The sequence below is a fragment of the Elephas maximus genome, chromosome 4, assembly GCF_024166365.1.
Source record: "Elephas maximus indicus isolate mEleMax1 chromosome 4, mEleMax1 primary haplotype, whole genome shotgun sequence".
In the NCBI taxonomy this organism is placed as follows: Eukaryota; Metazoa; Chordata; class Mammalia; order Proboscidea; family Elephantidae; genus Elephas; species Elephas maximus.
The window spans coordinates 33,537,718-33,557,106 of NC_064822.1; the positions used below are offsets into that span (position 1 = coordinate 33,537,718).

Genomic DNA, 19,389 nt, shown 5'->3' on the forward strand with positions numbered 1-19,389 from the left:
CACTTCTTTCCTATTCTTTGAATTAGCCAGCGCAGTTCTGAATATGCAGTTGCACTTATGTAAACACTTGTGGTCTTGGCTCTAGAAACCACCATCTACTTCAATTTTACTACTCTAAGCACTACGTATTCTCCTATCATAGTCTCTTTCGTCATTTGATCCTGCCCCTTTCTATTAAGGCACTAAGTCCTGTACCCTTTACTCTTTAACGTCTCTTATCCAGCCCAAGTGCTATAACACTGCCTGGCCTTCCCAATTCTGTTTTAACCCCCTTCAATCTATTCTCCATGTTACTGCAAAAATAATCTTTCTAAAACACAAAATGGATCCCCATCACTATAAAATCCTCAAAGGCTTTCCATCATTTTCAGGATAAATCCAAACTTTATATTATGTCCTTCATCATTAGACCTGTTTTCCTCTCCAGCCACAACTTTCCTTTCTCCTGCCACATTACCCAAGCTCCAACTATACCTAAACGTTTGCCTTTTCCATCAAGTGCCATCATTCTCTTGCCTTTGTGCCTTTACATATAATGTACCCTCTACCTGGATGCAGTTCCCCCTCCCCTTCTTCATATGACTAGAAAAACAAACCAAACCCACTACCACTCAGTCAATTCCAACTCGGGGCAACTATGTAGGCTGAGCAGAGCTGCCCATAGTGTTTCCAAGGCTGTATGTAACCTTTACAGGTGCAGATTGCCACATCTTTCTCCCATGCAGCTGCTGGTGGGTTTGAACTGCTGACCTTTAGGTTGGCAGCCAAGCGCTTTAATCACTGTGCCAACAGGGCTCCTTATATGACTAACTCCTAGGAAATTCAACAGAGATAACACCTCCTCTTAGAAGTCTTCCATGAACAGCCTCTTCATTCCCAAATCTTGAATTATGTAGCCTTCATGTGCATTAGACATACGTCTATATGTCAGGCACTTATCAAACAGTATTTTACTTAATTATACAGCTCTCCATTAGCAAATAAGCTCATTAAGGGCAGAGACTATGCCTTTTATTTTTTACATGATCAGCATTTAAACACTTATCTGGCACTTACACACTCGATAAATTGTTGTTAAATGATGAATAAACTATAAAGATTAATGTGCAACTTTCTCTTTGTTCAGGTAAATTTTAATTAAAATGAAATCAAAATGGATAATTTCATGTACCTAGTTCTTTCCTTTTTAGGTACATGAGGTATGTAGGTCACTAGCACTAAATACAACTAAATCTGTGAGAGCCAGAACTTGATGGGACTGCCTTGTTTTTCCAGGTCTCGCAAGTTTTCTGCCTTTGACAGGCAGGGTGCAGTCTTACCACTTTTCTATCACTCTTTAGTGGAAAATATTTGAGTTTTCCTTCTCTGACAGGTTTCTGGCTTACACAGGTTTTATTGATTACCATAAATTCATAAAGTTTTAAAGAACTCACTGGGCCACTTAAACTGGTCCCTCACCTAAAATCAACTCACATGGATATAATTCGATTTTAATTTAAAAGTCTCTAGAGAGCTGCAAATTCTAAATTAGTTCTGTCTTTGTTTGCTAATGTGTTACACCTAACACACCCTAATGCTAGTAGAAGACTGGAATATCTAGGAATGGGGTCAGCATAGAGAGCAAACAGGACAGTACCAAAAGGATTATCTACTCCAAGAGGTTTCTTGGGAAATATCTGAAAAGCAAGCATTTGGAAGGAAGTCAATTTAAAAATCTATCTTCAAATAGAATTAAATTTTTATTTTATTCATACTCCACCTACTCTAAAATATTTTGAGATAGTTTACTTTAAAGAATATGTATACAAAGATAATGATTATGAGCCATGGGGGTGGCGGGGTGTTTGATAGTTTTATCAGAAACATAGGTTAGGAATAGTTGCTGCAATTGAGCTCTGAATATAGTGCTGAGTTTCCTGGCAGCAAAAGTTAGAAGTAAAACACTTGGTAAAATAAAAGTAGGAACAATTTTTTTTTCCTGAAATTTCATACCTGGCACCTATTTTGACATATAATGTTGTTCTTAGGTGCCATCAAGCCATTTCCGACTCATGGCAACCCTATGGACAACAAAATGGAACACTGCCTACTCCTGCACCATCCTCACGATCATTGTTATGCTTGAGACTATTGTTGCAGCTACTGTGTCGATCCATCTCGTTGAGGGTCTTCTTCTCTTTCACTGACCCTCTACTTTACCAAGCATGATGCCCTTCTCCAGGGACTGATCCCTCCTGATAACATGTCCAAAGTATGTGAAAAGAAGTCTTGCCATCCTCACTTCTAAGGAGCATTCTGGCTGTACTTCTTCCCAGACAGATTTGTTCATACTTCTGGCAGCCCATGATATATTCAATATTCAATACCAACACCGTAATTCAAAGGCATCAATTCTTCTTTGGTCTTCCTTATTCATTGTCCAGGTTTCACATGCCTATAAGGCAACTGAAAATACCATGGCTTGGGTCAGGTGCACCTTAGTCCTCAAAGTGACATCTTTCCTTTTTAACACTTTAAAGAAGTCTTTTGCAGCAGATATGCCCAATGCAATACATGATTTGATTTCGTGACTGGTGGTTCCAAGGGCACTGACTGTGTATGCAAGTATCCTTAACAACTTCAATATTTTCTCCACTTATCATAATGTTTATTTATCTAGATGCGAGAATTTTGTTTTCATTATGGTGAGGCATAATCCATACTGAAGGCTGTAGTCTTTGATCTTCATCAGTAAGTGCTTCAAGTCCTCTTCACCTTCCCCGAGCAAGGGTGTGTCTTCTCTCTTAGTCTGGAACTTCTGCTGAAACCTGTCCACCATGGGAGACCCTGCTGATATTTGAAATACTGGTGGCACAGCTTCCAGCATCACAGCCATACGCAAGCCAACACAATACAACAAAGTGACAAACAAGTGGTGGTGACATATAACAGTTAATATATATTTGTTGAATAAAATAATGTATCTTTATATGAAGAATACTTAACCAAAAAAGTAGACAATGTCATCAATGATAGATTTAAAGAATCTATGGAAAAATCTGGGTTATGGAAAAATCTGAGTGTATACTTTTTTAAATAAGCCCTCAATTAAAAAAAAAAGAGGGCATATCATTAAATTAATTCTACAAACACATTTCTATGGAAAACTAATCTAGTCTATGTACATAATTTAGTAGTGAGTGACACAGAAATAGAATATATAGAAAAGTGGGTAGAAGGCATTTCTTTGGAGACACACACACATGCACAAGTATCGTTCATTTTCACCTAGACTTCTAATAAACCTGAATGAGCAATAAATTTAAAATTGAACCACTGTTATGACAGAAAATGTGGGGTATATGGCAAAACCAATATTTCAATTTGCAAATTAAGGAAGTCTGACTTGTATTCAAATAAGCCATTCCACCCACTACAAGGCAAGACCAAATTTTTCTCAAGATGCATCCCTGTACTTCTGCGAGGGTATACTCAATTGAAATTCCAAAGTTGTGCCCCCAATGAATATGAAGGAAAACCATTTCACACAAAGCATGATTAAAGAAATAATAAAGCTACGTAGGTATACAAGTATGCATAAACATGTATAAAAAACCCGTTGCCGTCGAGTCGATTCCGACTCACAGCAACCCTATAGGTCAGAGTAGACCAGCCCATAGAGTTTCCAAGTAGCGCCTGGTGGATTCAAACTGTCGACTTTTTGGTTAGCAGCCATAGCACTTAACCACTATGGCACCAGGGTTTCCATGAAATATGTATAGGAAGGCACATTTATGTGTGCTGCGTATATTTTCAAGTATAAAATAAAGCACATGCAGGAACAGTTTTCCTTCCTAGACACAACCAAACACCTCACAGCATTGGTCTACTGGGTTTGAGGGCTTAGGACCATAGTCTCATGGGGCAACTCAGTCAATTGGCATAATATAGTCCATAAAGACAATGTTCTACAGTCTAGTTTGATAAGTAGCATCTGGGGTCCTAAAAGCTTGTGAGTGGATATCTAAGATACAACTATTGATCTGTACTCTTCCAGAGCTAAAGAGAAAGAAGGAAACCAAAGACTCTAAGAAGAAACTAGTCTACAGAACCAATAATCTACATGAACATACCTTGAGATCAGAAGAACTAGATGGTGCCTGGCTACCACTACTGACCATTCCAACCAGGGACCCAATAGATGGTCCTGGATAAAATTGGAGAAAAATGTATAACAAAACTCAAATTCCTAAAAAAAAAAAGGCCAGACCTACTGGACCAGTAGAGACTAGAGTAACCCCCAAGACTATTGACCTGAGATACTCTTTAAATTTGGAACTCAAACCACTCCCAAAGGTCACCTTTCAGCCAAATGACAGATTGGTCCATAAAATAAATAATAATCCCTGTTGCGGAAGAAGGGAAGAAGTATTAAATATATACTTGAATCAATTAACCAACAAATATCAAGTGCCTCTAGCTTCATGGAGCTTTACCTCATACGTTCTCAATGCCTAGGAGAATAGTCAGTCAGTCACACAGCAGTTTACCGTCCTAGGCTCTAAATAAGTCTCCTCTGGACTCTCTTCGATCCCAGGCAGATTCTCAGCCCAACAAGTCTCTGAAGCACCATATTGATTCTGAACTTCCAGTGGGTTACAGACTTTTCCCCAGGTGATTTTAAAGAGCTCCTGGTTTGATAATTCTGAGAAGCCAGAGGAAGCCTAAAGGTCCTTTGGAGCTCTACGGCCAGCTTAAGCCCAAAATACTTCCTCCACTCTCTCAAACTTCCAGGTATTCATCAATTAAAGTTATCCTCACACCTGGCCTCCACTCAAACTCACATGATGGTCCTTGAGGATACCTCAAAAGCCAGGTCTCACAATTATAAGACAGCCAAACTACCCAAAGGCCTAAACAGTAGGCTTCCTTCAACCATCAACAGAGTTTATTAGAAACTCCTAGAAATGGCTTACTAATACCTATAAGGTGGAGTAGATACATAGAGCACAAGACCAGGCAGGATTCTAGCCCCAGTTTGGCCATTAACTCCCTTTATGATGAAGACAATTATCCAAGCTTCGGTGAGCTGAAGTATCCACACTGAAGAAGATACCTTATCTACTTACCTGAGCTGTTGTAAGAATCCAACTTTTTAAAAAGATATGTGAAAACACTTATAAAAATATTTACTCCTTCCTTCAGTCTATATTTTAATGTTTTGAACACCTACAATATGCTAAGCATTATGCTAGGCATGGAATTTACAGCTAGTGGAGAAACTGTAACTAAATAATTAACTACAACTGTGATAAGTACTGTGAGAGAGAAATACTAGCAGCTAAGAAAGCATATATCAAAAGACTTAACTTACTATGAGGGCTAAGGGAAGGTTTCCCTGAGGAATCAACATCTAAACAGAGCCATAAAGAATGAACACAAATTAGTTAGACAAAGAAGTGTATAAAAAGGATGGAAGCAGAGTTGCAAAGGCTCTGGAGCAGCATTCATATGTAAAACGGGATAATGAAGTACTAAAATAAAAATAATTTTTCAAAAACATTACATGTGTAACATTAAAATTTAATCCACAAAATTTGCTACTTCTAAGCCACACCCTCTTATAGGCTCATCTATAGCTTTTTTTTTAATTGTCCAGTTTCTCCTAAAAAAAACAATGAGACCCTTGCCCTCTCTGTTATTTTCTATTTATGTACCAATTCTCAAATAATAAAAGAGATTAACGTCCATCTAGGAACAATGGTTTGGAGCACAGAACAAAACTCTCAATAACGTTGTTTTTAGGACATAATGTTAGGTCCGTAACATTATGTCCTAAAAAAATTATTGTTAGGTCCATGTGGAAACCCTGGCGGCACTGTGATTAAGAGCTACAGCTCCTAGCGAGAAGGTTGGCAGTTCGAATCCACCAAGCACTCCTTGGAAACCCTATGGGGCAGTTCTACTCTGTCCTGTGGGGTCACTACGACTTGGGATAGCCTCGACGGCAACAGGTTTGGTTTTGATTCTTGGTTAGGTCCATACAGTTCAAAATTTTTATAGCTCCCTGCCATATCTTCCACTTAAACGTATGTAGCGAACCTCTCTATCCCTATTTTTTAAATCAATGTTTTGAGCTAGTTATCTTTTATATTTATAAAAGATTCCTCTTATATTGCCAAATACATCAAATTATTACAGCATTATTTATTTAAACTTTTAAAAAGTTGCTCTGCTAATTTTCTTTTCCATTTCAATCCCCTTTGGAACAACAGTTTTTTTGAAGAGAATTAATGGTATATGCCAGCATATGTTTGAAATATATTATGCATGCTTACTAGGAGCTTTTCCTTCTCATAGAATATTGAAATGCTAGATAGTTAATCTGAGGGTTTTCACCCTGCTCTGGACAAATGTAATCTAAAATCATTTTATACCAACAATATGTATTAGTTATTTTCTTAAATTCTGGGCCCATTAAATTGCCTCAATCTGCCAGTTAGCTTCAAAGAGATGTATATTTAAAGTGTTATACAAACTTTTCTTCCTACTCTTCTGAAAATGTGCATAACCACAATTTGCCATCATTTACTAGAAAATATGTAAACTATTACAGAGTATCATTTTAAACTTTATCTCAATTATCTTATATAAATAGCTGATTAAGGAGTTTATTTTACATAACTAAGCAGTTTAAAAATGATTTTCTTGAAGCTTTCATTAGCTTATTTTAGAAGGTCTCCTAAACAGACTTAAGAGTGGTACATTCCAGTATGCCACAAAACATCTTTTTTATATTTTATAACTAATCACCTTCAATTGCTGAAATTCTACAACTGGTAGAAGTAACAATATATTATCTCTCCTACTAATTACAGTCATATGTTCCTGATTATTCAAAGAGGGGATGCATCAAAATTCATTCTTAAATAGCTGCAAGATGTAACAATGGTTCAAGCATGCAGGCTTTGAGAGTACATAAAAAGATTTTATAACAAACATTAAACTTTTAAATGTTTTTATTTATGTTCTTTTGCTCTAGGATGAATAAAACCTGAATTTAATAAAGACAAAAGTCCCCAAGATTATAGACATGTTGTACACTGTTCTTTCTAGTCATAATTTTGATTAGAAATTAAGTTCATTCTTGCCCAAAAACTCTGAAGAAAAGATTTTCCAGCATTTTAAGTTTGCTTTGGTAATTCTTTTGGACATATTTAATAAGGCAAATTCTCTTGTTAGCACATCAAAATGCAATGAAAAGGATCAGAGATTAAAAATGAAATAAAGTTCCATTAATAAGTTTTCACCTTCAATTTTTTTTCACACTGAATGAATTCTTAACAAGTTAACTATTGGCTTGATCACTATGGAAAATGTTTTCCACATTAACTTGAAACTATGATACATATTGTATTTAAGTAGTTTACTATGGTGTAAAAAGTGAGAAAATAACAACAAAAGAGTATCTTCCCAGATATGTGGGTAGTTTTTTTTTATGTTTAAGTAAGGAATAAAATGTACTGATATTTTATGATACCTAAATGAAAGCACCTGACTGCGAAAAAATATCTCGATCATAATATACCACAGATACACACATATTGTGGCTCATTTGAAAACAATTTTAAATCTATGATGATTTTTTTTAAAGAACAAATCAGTTGAATGGTTAAATTAAGTGACTATTAAGAAAGAAAAGTTTTCATAATGAAACTTACAGGTTAATTTTTAATTAAAAGTATAAATCTATTGGAATATTCATTATCCGCCTCTATTAGTTTTGAGCCTTTATTTAATATGACTAAAGGAACACTTAAATTCAATCTCAGTAACATGAAATATATTAAGTTCCTCAGGAAAAGAAAAATCTTAGCCATCAAAGCAAGTGCAGATAATTTTGAAACACTAAGTTATATTCCCTTTCTAGTCCATTCCTTCATAGGCCAGGCCGTAAGTGGAAATAGCTGGCTATTTAAGAATGTCATATCTAAGTCACTTATACTCTGATAGTCACATAGCCTGACAACTTGGTTTGATTAAATTCCATAATACAGTCTACACTGTACACTAACGGGAATAGGTAATCTAACACCATTATACTAAAAAGTGACTACTCCATACCCTAAATGTTATCTATATCTTAATATTTGAGTATTAAATTTTTGAAAGAGCCTTTGTAATTATCAGCTTTTTAAAGATAATGTTTTAATTCACGTGTAAACATATTGTCCAGAAATTAAAGATTTGTAAATAGTAAGTGTCCATTCACAAAGGCCGCTGAGTAGGAGTTTTAAATAAAATCAAATACACTTCCTCCATTCTAAATACAGCCCGCTTACCCGCCCCCCCCCTTTAAACATACAGGAAATAAACAGCAAAATTCCAGTGACAAAACAGATTACCACATAAGTGCAGTAGTAATTTCCCTCAAAGAAACCCAGAGGAAACATTACGCATCTAAAAATTCTTGCCCTGTCAACACATCTTAATTTTCTTTTAACTCTATGCTAATTTAAATGCATTTTAAACATAGCATCCTATAAAGTGAAGATTTCTCATGACACAGTAGCCATAAAATGCTACCTTACTTTGAATTCAGATGGTGGTAGTCATCCCTAAGCATATACAGATAGACGATAGAGAACCACTATTACTTTCTCAATCCGTTTATGTTAATAGATAAGATGGAAACCACACACACACACACACACACGAACTACGGAATCTGGACGAGTTCGGACTGAGGGATGGAATGAGGGCACCATGGGATTTCTCAAGGCCAGTTCTTTTTTTTCTTTTTTAGTTCTTTACCTATTCTGAATCCCTTGCAAAAGATTCAAGCATATCGTTCCTCTTTCACTAACTCAAGATGAGAAATGATGTGTCAACCACATTGGAATTCTTTTGCTGTGAGGAAGTCGAAGGTGATCAAAGGCAGGGTGACATAAAACTGCACCCAGACAAAATGGATCTGATTAGCGTATACTCCTATTGACGTAAAATGACTTCCAAGCAATTCGTATGGCATTAACTTTCAACCTGACACCTGTCTAGTTGCACTAAAGATAGAAACAGAGACTTGGGCCACCTCTCACCCCAGTCTGGAACCTTTACCCTCTCGGCGTCAGGTCCCCAAAACGCGCCGAAGAGACTGAATGCTCCTACAGCCTCCGAAGGGGTTACAGAAACTTAGGGACGCCGTCCCGCCCCCTCTTCCTACCCCTCCCCAACAGTTCAGTCCGCAGGGGCGCCGGCGAGCGAGGGACCAGAGGCAACCAGGCGCAGGGGATACGGAATGAGGGGCGACAAAGGGCCGTGGGTTCGGGGACTCCAAGCGAGGCGAGGTCAGAGGCAAGAGGGTGCGGGGCGACCTGGATTCGGGGTGAGGACTCACCCGCGTTCTGCAGCGTCTCGATGTTTTGAGGTCTCGTCGCCAGCTCCGCCACCATCTGCACGAACTGGGTCCGAGCTTTCTGGTATTGCTCGAACACTGCAGGCAAAGACACGGTGGAGCGGGCCAGCCGCGTTGCCCCCGTCGCCCTCGCTGCTCGCGCGGCTCCAGCCGCCCGCCCGTCGAGACACCCCGCCAGCCCCAGGCCCTACCTTGCAGCACCTGCCTCTGGCTCATGGCGCCGGCAGCCGCGCTCTGCCCTCGAGAAACTCGGCGGCGACTGCAGCTCGTCGGCACCCAGCCTGAAGGTCCAAGGAGACAGCCGCCACCGCGACGACTCCGCTTTGAACGAGATCCGTTTCTCTGTGTACCCGCGTCTCCTGGGCAACCGACCGGAACCGGAACGCGGCCGTCTCGCGGCAACGGCCCGTCTCCGCCGTGACGTCACGGCCGCCGTGCCCCGGCGCTCCGGAGCTCCTGGCGGCGCGAAGACTGCCGAGGCCGAGGGAATCCGCCAGGCTGCTGCCGGAGTTCTGTACCGTCGAGTGTCCTTCTCCACAGCAGGAAGGCGCGTTATACACGCGCCGCATCCGCAAAGAGTGCTTCCCCAAGCGAACCCAGATCAGCGGAATCTCCTGACTGCGGCGCGGGGTGGGTCCGGGCGGTTACCCGACGCGCCCAGAGAGCGTGGTTCAAGTGCGGCAAGACGAGGAAACTCCATCGAGAGGACTGTCTTTGCTTCGACGGTCAAGAGAAATCTCACACGTGTTATTCTGTAATTTTATAAGTACAATTATTAAGGCAACCTTGAAGTCTGGTGTTTTCCTTTTTAATCTAGTTTTTAACGTACCTGGAATTTCCAGTTTCAAGATTGCTGGAGAGTCAAGACAACCATGTTCATACACTTAATTATACTGTATTGAAAGCATTTAGTAAGCACTCCTAGGGATTCAATGAGAAAAGCAGACAAGGAAACAATATGACAAATGCTCTGTCTTCTGTGGCTTTCTCCTAATGACTACTAACTTTGCTGTTTCCTCACTTTTTTGTTATTTTCAAATTTTTTCTCTTTGTCTTTTACATTCAAGCTTCATTTTACATGTTGAAATTTCCAAAGCAAAGGGAAAGAGAATCTTTACCTGGAAAACCTTGATTCAAATTATTTTAAACAGACTTCCCTAGGTTATGTAACTAACTCTACCCAGTGTCTCTTAACAAAATTAAGTATTTAGTCTATCAGGGGTTTCTAGCTTGCCTTGGAAAACTATATACCAAATATTTCAGTGACAGGTGTCAACTTTAAATGTTTTTCTACCAGAAACTACAATTTCACCAGGTGCCAAGTCAGTAGATAGCCACAGCTGTTGCTGAGTTGTGCCAAGACAGGAAACCTCTTGACATCTCTTCTTTAACAGAAGGGAGCGTGTAAACTTAGCAAGTTGAGTTGAGGTGAGATCTCTTTAATAATCTTTGAAGTCTCACCCTGACCTAAGCTCTCTGATGAAGTCCTATATTTTGTGGTGCTCCAAAGATTTGGAGAATGGACCAACAAAGGGAAGAATAAGTGTGTTCCCCTGCCACCCCCAGAGCAGGTGCCTGTCTTTTGCTTCCGCAGTTCAGAAGCCAGTGATAGCCACAATCATTTTACTTAACTTTAAGACATAAGTTTCACAATGATCTCTACATTTCCCTAAAGGAACAAGTCCTTTAAAATTAAAATTGTTGTGTGTCCCCTTTTAGAGATATGGGGGAAAACAGACTAAGTAATTAAGATTGCAAATAAACCATTGTAATTTTATTTTCAGTTCCTTGTTGCATTATGAAAAAAAAAATCCCCTTAAAACTAAAAGGTTCTATATTTGGTTTCAGTCCTTAAACAAACAACTCAAACTCCTAAGCCATTTTTAGTAATTGCTTTACTATTTTCTACTTGAAAAATGTTGAGATAACTCCTCAATACTGAAAAAGAAAAGTCCAAACCTATAAACATAACAGAACAGTCTACTTACAGAATGCTATGAAGTTTTAAAACAAGTTCAAATGCTATGTAAATTATTTTTAACTACAGAGTCTGAATATCTGCCATGGGATATTTGTATTGTTCCTGATGAAACACAATAAAGGGTGCCTAGTTCATACCTGAAATTGGCCATATTAAAGACATAACTTTACTCTTTATTCCAGCTTTTTAAGTCTTTAAATGGAGAAATGTAACATAAAATGATCATAATATACATATAAATGAAACTGTTAGAATTCAAATATAAAATATGGCTAACAAATTAACTTTTACTGGCAAGAAAGCCATTCTATATTTTCTGACCCACTTTGGAACTTGCTAACTTTAAAACATAGTACCATTCTTTTTTATAAAGTTAAATTAATGCCTCATGATCACATACATACCTTTAAACTAACAATTAACAGTGCAAAAGAAAGCTATGCAAAGGGACGCTTCAGTTTAAAAAAAAAAGTATAATTATGATTACTGTTCTTAAAGTATCAGCTGACTTTAAATACAGATATACAATGTGCTTGGCACATTAAACTATACATTTGATTGAGAATGAAACCATGGCATATTCCCTGAACAAATTGAAGAATATTTCCATTAGAGATTTATTTGGAGGCTTTTGGCTCTTTTAGTTAAAAGCTAATCAAAATATTTGTCTTCAAAAACACTTTTGCATTTAATTCCTTCTTTATTTATGCAAAAGAGACTGAAAAACACATCAATATAAAGCCAGTTTAAAAATCTTGTATTGTTTCTCTTTAAAAATCTGTATTCGGAATTCAGAAAATCCCATTATTGTGAGAATATAGGCACTGGGTTTTTTTTATATTCTGCATATGCCTAAAAGAAACTGCTACTTTTATCAGATCGGTGTTTTTTTTTTTCCTTCAGCTTCTAGCTGAATTTTAAAAGTTAAAGCTTTAAATGTGCAAATTAGATATTGTATCCACATTTTAAAAACTGCTATTGAGGTGAAGCAAGTGTGTGTGTGTGTGTGTGTGTGTTATCCCTCCATCAAGCCAAACACATATTTAATATCAGTGTGTGCCAGACACTTTGTTAGTAACAGAATGTGCCTGCCTTCCAGGACATGAAGTCTAGCAGGAGATAGACATGTAAAGAAATTATTAATTCCTTCAATGAGCATGTACTGAACGCCTGCCACTGAGTTAGGACTGTTATGTAACTGCCTTAAGTACTTTGGGAGGAAAGATGAGGGACTCAGGGTAACTTCTGGGAAGAGGTGAGAAAATCTAAAACATCATTTACGTAATAAAAGGCTTCTTGTTTTTAAAGGAAAATTAGCTGAATTTTAACTAGAAATGAATCCCTCCCCCAAGAATTAAAACATATGTTAGCATTTAAAGAGTCATTCATTTGGCAGTTGCATGTAATTATTCAAGTTATGAGAATATAATAATCAATTTGCCAATACCAAGACTTAAATTACTGAAATAACTCAGTATTTACATACTTGAATTAAGAAATAAGGGCATTACATACTTCCTAACCAAGCTAGTGCACCCAAAACATTATCTGTAGTGACTAAAACAAGCATATGACTATCTTAGATGTTGCATTGTCCCTCCAGTTGAAAATAACCTTAGGATTTTACGTTTAGGTCTGAACATACATCCAGTTGTGTCGTCAGATTTGTCAGCAGAAGATATTCTGACACTTCTGTCAAGGAGGAGATTAACATTTCTATGCATGCGTTGTGTTTATATGTTTATTTCCTAGTCTTTGCTTTGTAAAACTCTTAAAAGGTCTACTCCTTACATTTTAAACTTTTTAAAATTTTATGTTTCTTTTTGATGTTAAAGCCAATAGAATGTTAAGATGACAGTGATTTAGCTGGTCCCAAAGTTCTAAAGATATACCTTTGCGTGTTTTCCTTTCCAGTAATTCAGTGGATGCAGAGATTGAACTCAACTTTTTCACCTCCAAACAAAGCCATGGTTAGAGTGATTCCACACACGAGTAATTTCGCCTCCAAAAGGCACTACATAACATAAGGTGATTGATACTAAACATGGACGCTTTTGCTGTAGAAGTCTGAAATACCGTATAACATTTTCTAAGGCAATGACAAATTATTGCTGGTTGGTGTGTGTGTGTGTGTGTGTGTTATGTGAACATCTTTTTCAAGACTTCAGTGAGTTTTCTTAGTAAATAATTAAAAATTGTACCCAAATGATGCTTCTCTAGATAGAAAACCCTAAGCGCCCTGCCATAGGAGTCAGTCACTTCACTCTCACCCACCAGCCTTCGCCCACCCCAGCTGGAGCGCACCAGCCTGAGCGAATGCTTTCTTGGCAGTTTAGCTTTAAAAACTTGGCACTGTTGAACTTGTCTCAGAGAAGGTAGACATTACTCCTTTCCCAGCTATTTACTAGTACGCGACACAAGAGCCAAAGATGGAAGGTTCTAGGTAGGAAACGACCCCTAGAGCCTACCAGGACCGCATTTGGACCAAGACGATGTACGTCGTGGTCCCTCAGGTGCGGTTCCTGTAAAAGCCCGGGGCTGGAGGTTCACGGACGCCGCGAAGCGGGGCGTCTGCGGGTTCCCTGGAGGGGTGGACGCGGGGCTCCACGCTCGACGGCGCTGGCTCTGGCAGGCAACTACTTCCAGGGCTGACATGGGCGTTGGAGCCTGAGAGGAAGAAGAATGTGGGTATTTAAAGATAAAGTGCCAAGAAGGCATTCATTCGCTCAGGCCAGCGCGCTCCGGCTGGGGTGGCGGGCGGCTGAGACCGGGGGATGAGAGTGGAGTCCAGAGTTTCTGAACTCCGACAGCAGCTTTGCGGTCTAACGCGCAGCTAACTGGGAAGGGGGCTCCGGGAACCGGTTGGGCTGGGGTCAGGTCGACGTTCGGCTTGGAAACCCGCGAGCTTCCCGCGGTGAATGGCTGGGCAAGGCCGACAAGAGGCGCCAGGGACTCAGGGCCGGGAGCGCGGGCGGTAGGACCCGCGGCCGTCGCGGGAGGAAGAGGCGGGGGCCGCGCGGCCGAGGGCGCGTCTGCGGAAACGCGTCGCAGGCCGGGCCCGCCCGCAGAGAGGTCGGCTGGGGCTCCGCCAGGCGACCATCCTCCCGCTGGGCCTCCGGGTGCGGACCGGGGGCGCGGCGGCCGCGGTACAGGCGGACGCGAGGAGGCGAAATTCAACTTTCTTGCTTCCCTCGGCCCCGCGGGCGGTGGCCTGGGACTCGCGAGGGGAGGGGGCTGTGGCTGGGGTTTCCTGGGGAGCGAGTTGTAAGACGAAGGAGGCCTCTATCCTTTCGCTTTGGTTCCCTGGGCCCGGCCTCCAGCTCGAACCGCACCGCCCACCTGGGTCTTGGGGAGAGATCCCAGCCCGGGCCTCCCGGAGACGCGGCAGACCGGCGGCCCCGGGAAGGGTGCTGCCAGCTAGCTGGGGGGCGGGGGGGGGGCGGAGAGTGCGGAGACCCGGGAACCGAGGGCCCGAGGCGCTGGCGCAGCCAGAAGGGCTTGCCCGGGCTCTCCGATCCGCTCGGCTTCCCAGTGGCTTTCTGCCCATTGGAGTTATAAAGAGAGCCCGGTCGATAGTGGGAGAGGTAGAGAAGGGCTTCAGACTTTTCCTGCCGGGAGTGGGAAATGGGAAACGTGCACCAGTTTACATCAGCCTGCTCCCTAAAACCCTAGGCGCAATCAGGAGCCAGCAGTTAATTTAAAAAAAAAAAAAGCTGCAGCTCACTGCGCATGTGCGAGCCTCACTTTTAAGTTTTTGACGTCATTTAGCTATATCAAGTCCCAAACAAAAAAGTCTCGTGCATTAATTACTCTGAAGAATAACTGACTGCATCCTCTTCATCGAGGAAAATACTGCAAAAGTACACAGAGAAGGTTTTCAGGGTTTCTGCTTTCACAAAAATAGCGCAACTTGGTTATCCACTCCACATGACCGTTTCACCACAGAAATTAACAGAGTGGAGAGTGAGCTCCGCTAAAACGTAGGCTAAATTCTGGGACATCTCACTCTCTCAGAGATGATGCTTGCGCTACAATTTGCACCTTCGTTACTTCAAGTCAGCTACAAAACACAACTGTCATCTTACTTTTTGCTATTTCAGAGGAAATATCTGCATATTGCTAAAGCTGGATTACTTCAGTTGACCTCCAACTGCAACGTTACCCCATGTTTATCTTTTAAAGTGAAGAAGATAGGTTTTCACATGAACAGCATAAAAAAGTTTAATAACTTTATATGAAGAAAAGACTAACGCCTTTCTCAATAAATTAACCATTAGTAAGATTTAGTCTCAGGGAAGGAAATGAATCTATAAAGAGCCTTTAAAGAATCTATTCCAGAAACGCTACCCCCCCCCCTTGGTGAAATGGTATCAATTGCTTATTTTAATTATAAGTCAAGGTTAAAGGTCTTGAAAGCTTACAAATAAACGTGGAAGTATATAAATAAATTCAGTCTGCTTATGGTCAAATTGCAAAGAGAAACAAATTTATTAACAAGCTCCTGGTTTAAAAAGTGTACTGCATTACTGAAGACACGTAATGGGGATCGTGAAATTTGGGACAACTTGTAGCCCAATTAGACACTGGATTTTTTTTTTAATGTGATGCTTATGTATAATACTTTAAATGTATGGCATAAGTTTAGGAGTGATATCAAGTAACTGGTATTAACAGCAATTATCTTTATGGGAAAGAATATTCCCAAAACCCATTGCAGAGCATGACTGTATAATAGACTTGCCTTGCATTGGAGTCTTCCTTTAAGTTTAGAGAAATTATATGAATTGTGTATATTCAAGTTTATGAAAATGCATTTTCTTAAGTCTCTTCTAAATGTTGCTTACATTATTTCACTGTAAGCTTACTTTATTGCAATGTATTTCTTAACTAGCATCCTCCAAAGTGTTGAGCATTTTAATAGATAAATTATTTGAGCAGAATGATCATTTGGTGAAAGTGGTAGATGCAGTTATAAATCTGGTAACCTTTTTCTCCTCAAAAAATGATGGGACAGTTTAAAGGGAACCCAAGTAAAAATATTTTAAGAAAATTATCATGAGGCATATTTAGAAAGAAACAGCTGGTAAACACATTTTCACAAGCTTACTCTGAGTTCTTCAGTTACGCTAGAAAACAAACTGTAGTGAATCATGTTCAAAGCAAAAACACTCTCCTGAGCTAATTACTGATAACACTAAAGCTAGATGCTGTCTAAACATCACTGTATCTTCCCAGTACAGTTTACTCATAACTATTTTGGAAATGTGTTTACTGAACTTAGGAATTTTATTGAGAAGGTTGGAAAGGAGTCAAAATTTCGTAGTAAGACTCTATAGAAATGTAACCAATTGCAATAAAAAGTCCTCTGTACGGAAGTACATTATGGAAATGACGTGGTTGTCAGACCAAATTGCTGGCCTTTTGAGTTCTCATAGAAGAAATTCTACAGCCTTAGGGGTATAGACTCAAAAGCAGCAGCGTTCCTGGTTTCTGTTTAAATAAAACAATGAAATCCATCATTATTCAAGTCAATAGCGATAATTCACATGAATATGAATGCACTTTGATCTTATCCTTCAATTCATTGAAAGACACAGTCATAATGAAAAAGGGAGATAATCTCTTTAACTCGGTCCAAAGCAAGTTGTTGGAGTTTTTCTTTCCTGAAAGACCGTAGAAAGGAACTTCTCACTAAAGCCTTGCTTTCCTATTTTTAAGGCAATGGTGGGGGTGGTGGGCAAGCTACAGGTCGTTATGTTGCCTCCAAGAACCAAGTAGTGCTAACTTTCTTCTTTGAAATAAACTGTCTTATTTAATGAACTTGACATTTTGTGGCATTTAAAGTTGAACCCCTTTTGTAACATCATACCTAAGAGTCATTTTAGGAGGGATTGTTGATTTGAGTTTACCTCCACTTATAATTAACACATATTAACAAATTTCGGTATGTTTTAAATTGTATTTAAATTAGACTTATTTTGAGGTGCATCGCCTCAGCAGATTTGCAATATTCAATGCTAGCCCTTAAGCATTGTCGTTGAGCTGTATGACAGTTAATGCCACCATGTCTGTGCTGTATGGGAAGAAGGAAAGCCACTTTAAAATCTCACCTTACTTACAGCTATTTCACCACATTTTCAGACATTTTTGGTGGGAAAATAGCAAAGTTACAAGCTCTTACATACTACTTATCTTTCCCCCTTACAATTCTGGAAACACCTGTCAGATGTTTTTCAATTACAGTCTACCACATTTGAAATATATTTACGTAAAAATATGTGTGAATGAGGATACCCGATGAGTACTACTAACTTGGAAAGTGTTTACCTTTTCATTGGGTTCATTAAAGATATCCAAGCTTTATTAGTAAGGGTTTTTTTTTCCCCCAAATAAAGGTTATTGAAACTTCTGGAATCCTCTGGAAATTCAAGAAATACCTATTGAGTTATGTTAAAAGGACCTCGGATAATGAAAAGCTAAGTAAGACAGGTGCTTGTCCTCAAGGAGGTTTAAACTTAGAAATGTCAGCACAACAGTGATTTACATTAAATTTCAATCCATGAAGAACAATCGGCTAACTTAATGGGTATTTAAAGCAGGGACGATTATTACCAGTGAAGAAATTTGGCAATGCACATATTTCTCAAATTATCCTAGTAGCTAAATAAAAGGCTTTGCTGGTTACTTTGAAGACTTTGTTTTAATAAAACCTGTTTGAAACACTAGTAAGGGTTCTGCTGTAAAATAAGAAAAATAATAAACCAGCATCCTAGATCCACAGACATTAGAAAAGGCAGAAACATCCCTAAGGGTTAATGTCAATCATTTTCTTTATGCATCAGACCACTCAGTCCACCACACTGTTAAGAGCTCTGTTGTGTTTCATCAAATGACATGGGGAGGGATGTAGTCTCCATCCTCTCATACATAACAAGAACAAGTACCTGGATGTAGTATTTGAGTCAACCAAGTGGTTACATTATGGGTTTCATGTAAAATATTCCTGGTACATAAAGAAGAGGATCGTAGCGCATGCCTGTGGCTGTAACCAGAGGAAAGCCACCGTCACCAAGAGCAGACACAACCATAAGCTCTCCTTTGTGTCCGTGTTACTAGAAAGGGAGTGGGCGTCTTGTCTTGACTTCTTTCTTCACCATCATCCTTATTTCTGATGTCAAGAAAAGCTTTCTAATTGGCTGGCCATTGAAAAAGAATTTCGGCTCAAGTCAGAGAAGAGGGCAACTGGGGCTAGACTAAGCAATGCGCCCCTATCTGGGGGGCTCAGGTGCCTATGTTCAGCGCGGCGCGCGCGACAGTGTGCGCTCCAAGCCGCTTCTATTGTCTGCCGTGGGGGCAGGGACAAGCCAGGAGAGCTGGCTTTTGAGTGGAGCTGTGGGTACTGGAGGATGAGGGACGGGGGCGAGAGCTGTCAACCCGGGCAACCCCGAGAGTTTCAAATGCTCGACCCCGAGGTGTGCGAGGAGGCAGCGGCACCGGCGGCAGCGGCTGCAGCGGCCCTAGCTGCAAATCGCCGTCGTGTGGTTGCTACTGGCAACCGATCCTCAGCCGAGCGCGCCGCCCCGCAGCCCCTGGAACGAAGGTGGCGAGGGGAAGCGGCTGCAGCTCCGCGGCCGCGCCGGCTCGGCAGCCCACAGGGTTCTCGCTCCCGCCTGCGTCCCGCAGTCCCTTCGGGTTTTGACCGCATCTGCCCGGCTAGAAGGGCCAAAGGGCTCTCAGGCTGGGGTGTCACTGCCTTGAAAGCGTCAAATTTCTGGCGCCCTCCGTGAATACAACATGGCAGCTCTAGCTCGAAGACAGTTTCATTCAGTCAGCCTCCGAGGCTGGGGCGGCGCACTCCGCAGAGCGCCTGGGGCTCCGTTCCAGGCCCAGGCTCAGCCCTGTCCGCGCCCTGACTCCAAGCCGCGGCGAGCAAAGGGCAGCGGCGCGCGTGGACTCGCCTCGCGTCCACCCCTCAGCCCTTTGTTCTCCACTCACGCTTCGGGGGATCTTAATG

At 40.6% G+C, this 19,389-nt stretch overlaps 1 protein-coding gene across 2 annotated transcripts in view; it reads right to left on the reverse strand.

Annotated features, from left to right (window-relative positions):
• SPAG6 (sperm associated antigen 6) overlaps positions 1 to 9,746 on the reverse strand; it is a 67,819-nt gene extending 58,073 nt beyond the window's left edge. The window contains exons 1-2 of one of the 2 annotated variants that reach the window (XM_049881851.1): positions 9,586 to 9,745; positions 9,377 to 9,472 (exon numbers count right to left, since the gene is read on the reverse strand). In XM_049881851.1, coding sequence (XP_049737808.1) covers positions 9,377 to 9,472; positions 9,586 to 9,610 — 121 coding nt within the window. In that variant the 5' untranslated portion in view covers positions 9,611 to 9,745. Of the gene's footprint in view, positions 1 to 9,376; positions 9,473 to 9,585 lie in introns of both variants that reach the window. The other variant, XM_049881852.1, reaches the window with a different exon arrangement.
• Between the last annotated feature and the right edge of the window lie 9,643 nt (positions 9,747 to 19,389).